Source organism: Amphimedon queenslandica, unplaced genomic scaffold (genome assembly GCF_000090795.2).
Source record: "Amphimedon queenslandica unplaced genomic scaffold, v1.1 AMPQUscaffold_7484_Cont20565, whole genome shotgun sequence".
Classification (NCBI taxonomy): domain Eukaryota; kingdom Metazoa; phylum Porifera; class Demospongiae; order Haplosclerida; family Niphatidae; genus Amphimedon; species Amphimedon queenslandica.
In genome coordinates, this window is record NW_003552232.1 from 1 (window position 1) to 2,127 (window position 2,127).

The following is a 2,127-nucleotide window of genomic DNA, read 5'->3' on the forward strand; positions in this document are numbered from 1 at the left end:
CGATGATACATATCAAACTATTAATAATAAAATTTATAAAAATGATCATAATATGCACATGAAAAATACCTTTCTTTTAGGATTTGATCTATCAATTAATAGAAAATCAATCAATTCATCATTATTTGATGCTAACTGTATCCAATGAGACAATTTACCTGTGATAGTTTAATAATTTTTCACAAAAAATTAAAAATACATCTTAGAATAATTTGTCGTACAATTAATTTTTACTACCTCTTCCAGCTCCAAATTCAATAAATAAACTATCACTGGATAGCAATCCTAATGAATCCAAATGACCAATTATCGATGACTATAAATTATAATACATGTAAATGTGCATATTATCAATAATAACAATATGTACTTGTTGTAATAAATGTTTGAGTGCAGTTGGCCCATTACTGTCACTGCTAATTTCATCATCCAATACTTTATGAGTCTTTATATCCTCTGATATTGGTACCTCTAATTCTAATTGCAATAATAATAAAAATCAATCATTATTGATTTCATTGTACTTACTCTTTATGGCTTTGTCAATGCGTCCCATTAGCTCCATCATTGTACCTTCACTAAAATCAGAAATATTACACTAAAATAAGAATAATAATAATGACGATCATAATTAATAATTAACTCACAGTTTCTTCCTTTAGTGGTACATAATTGGGTATACCAGTATTAATATTAGCTACATAACAATCCTAACAAAAATAATTAATTAAAAAATAAGCTTATTAATTACGTAACAAAATAGCAATAGCATTTAAAATTATTTAAAAGACATAGCAATTAAAGCAGAAGTGGAATATTTTACTGCATTTATTATTCAATTTTAAAAGTTTTACGTGTTTTTAATTTTACAGTTTACATGGAAGCTACTATACATTAATATAACCAATAAAAATTAACTGGAACTTATTTTTACTTCTTTCTTTTATCGTAAAATTAAAGTCGCCTTAAAATATTTTACTTTTAGGGTAACTAATGACATACTGGCACTTCCCTCTTGCTTGCGTTACATTTCTTTAAATGTTTATTAATATCTTTCTCATAGACTGTGCTAAATAATGATAAATAAACAATAATAACTGAAGTAGTTATTCTTACTGTGACGAATCCAATGGACACGTAATTCTCTTTCCAACGCTTCCCTAATTACATGTATAAACAATAATTATTGTCGATTCACTATCCCATTTTAAATAAAATGATTTTAGGTTACAAAAAAATCCTATGAAAATTTAACAACTATATGGCAAATGCAAAGCACTATATTTATGGCTAATAATTGTACTATAATTAAAACACAATTATATGCAACTCATAAAAATGAATGTGTACATCATACCTCTTGTTCTTTATCATTCAGTAAGTGTTCAGGACAGTATATTGATCTTTTAGTTGCTAGCATTCTACAGGAACGACCCTTCCTCTTTACAAAGAAAGCGCATTTACCATCAGAAATCTCGAGAAATCTCTGGTTTAGCCGCCATCTTTAATACGTATAGGTTATACACCGAGGTAGAGGTTTCTATCATAGATACTATATACACACATGGATATGAAACAGGATGCGCTCGATCCTTGGCGCCGGAAGTGATGCATTGTGACGTTTACACTACACGTGTATAAGCATGGCACAAGCAAAATAGTGAAGAAATCCAGTTGAATTACTTACTAAAGCTCAGGTCTACGACTATATAAGAGTTGCAATCGATATTCTACTTCTAAAAAGTGAAGATCTACTATTACAAGAAAGAATGCACTGTGCTAAGTACTAAAAAAATTATTATTTAAATTATTATCATTATAACTGTTGATGATTATTCTATTCTTCAGTGACCCAATAGATTGATTATTATTATGAGTCCTTCAACAAATTTTAACTATAAAAATAGCAATAAAAACATTGACAACAATTATTATAAGCCGCACTTACTGTATCACCATACAGTACATACTGTAATGTACATCATCTCTATCTTGATAGTTCTCTGTGGTAGCATAAATATAAAGCTTTACAATCATGTAACAATGTCTCATCAATGCCACTGAAATCCTGCTTGTGTTTCTTGGTAAATAACCTATTCTTCCACTACTCAGTTCTCACTAAAAATT

At 28.5% G+C, this 2,127-nt stretch overlaps 1 protein-coding gene across 1 annotated transcript; it reads right to left on the minus strand.

Annotated features, from left to right (window-relative positions):
- Positions 1-69: 69 nt before the first annotated feature.
- On the minus strand, positions 70-1,420 carry LOC105315862 (tRNA:m(4)X modification enzyme TRM13 homolog; the record flags this gene model as incomplete). The annotated part of the gene is made up of 8 exons (XM_011410623.1): positions 1,358-1,420; positions 1,117-1,160; positions 1,003-1,069; positions 648-710; positions 529-598; positions 371-477; positions 238-316; positions 70-158 (listed from the first exon to the last, which is right to left on the minus strand). Coding segments are annotated over exons 1-8 (582 nt in total), but the record flags the coding sequence as incomplete, so codon positions are not given.
- Between the last annotated feature and the right edge of the window lie 707 nt (positions 1,421-2,127).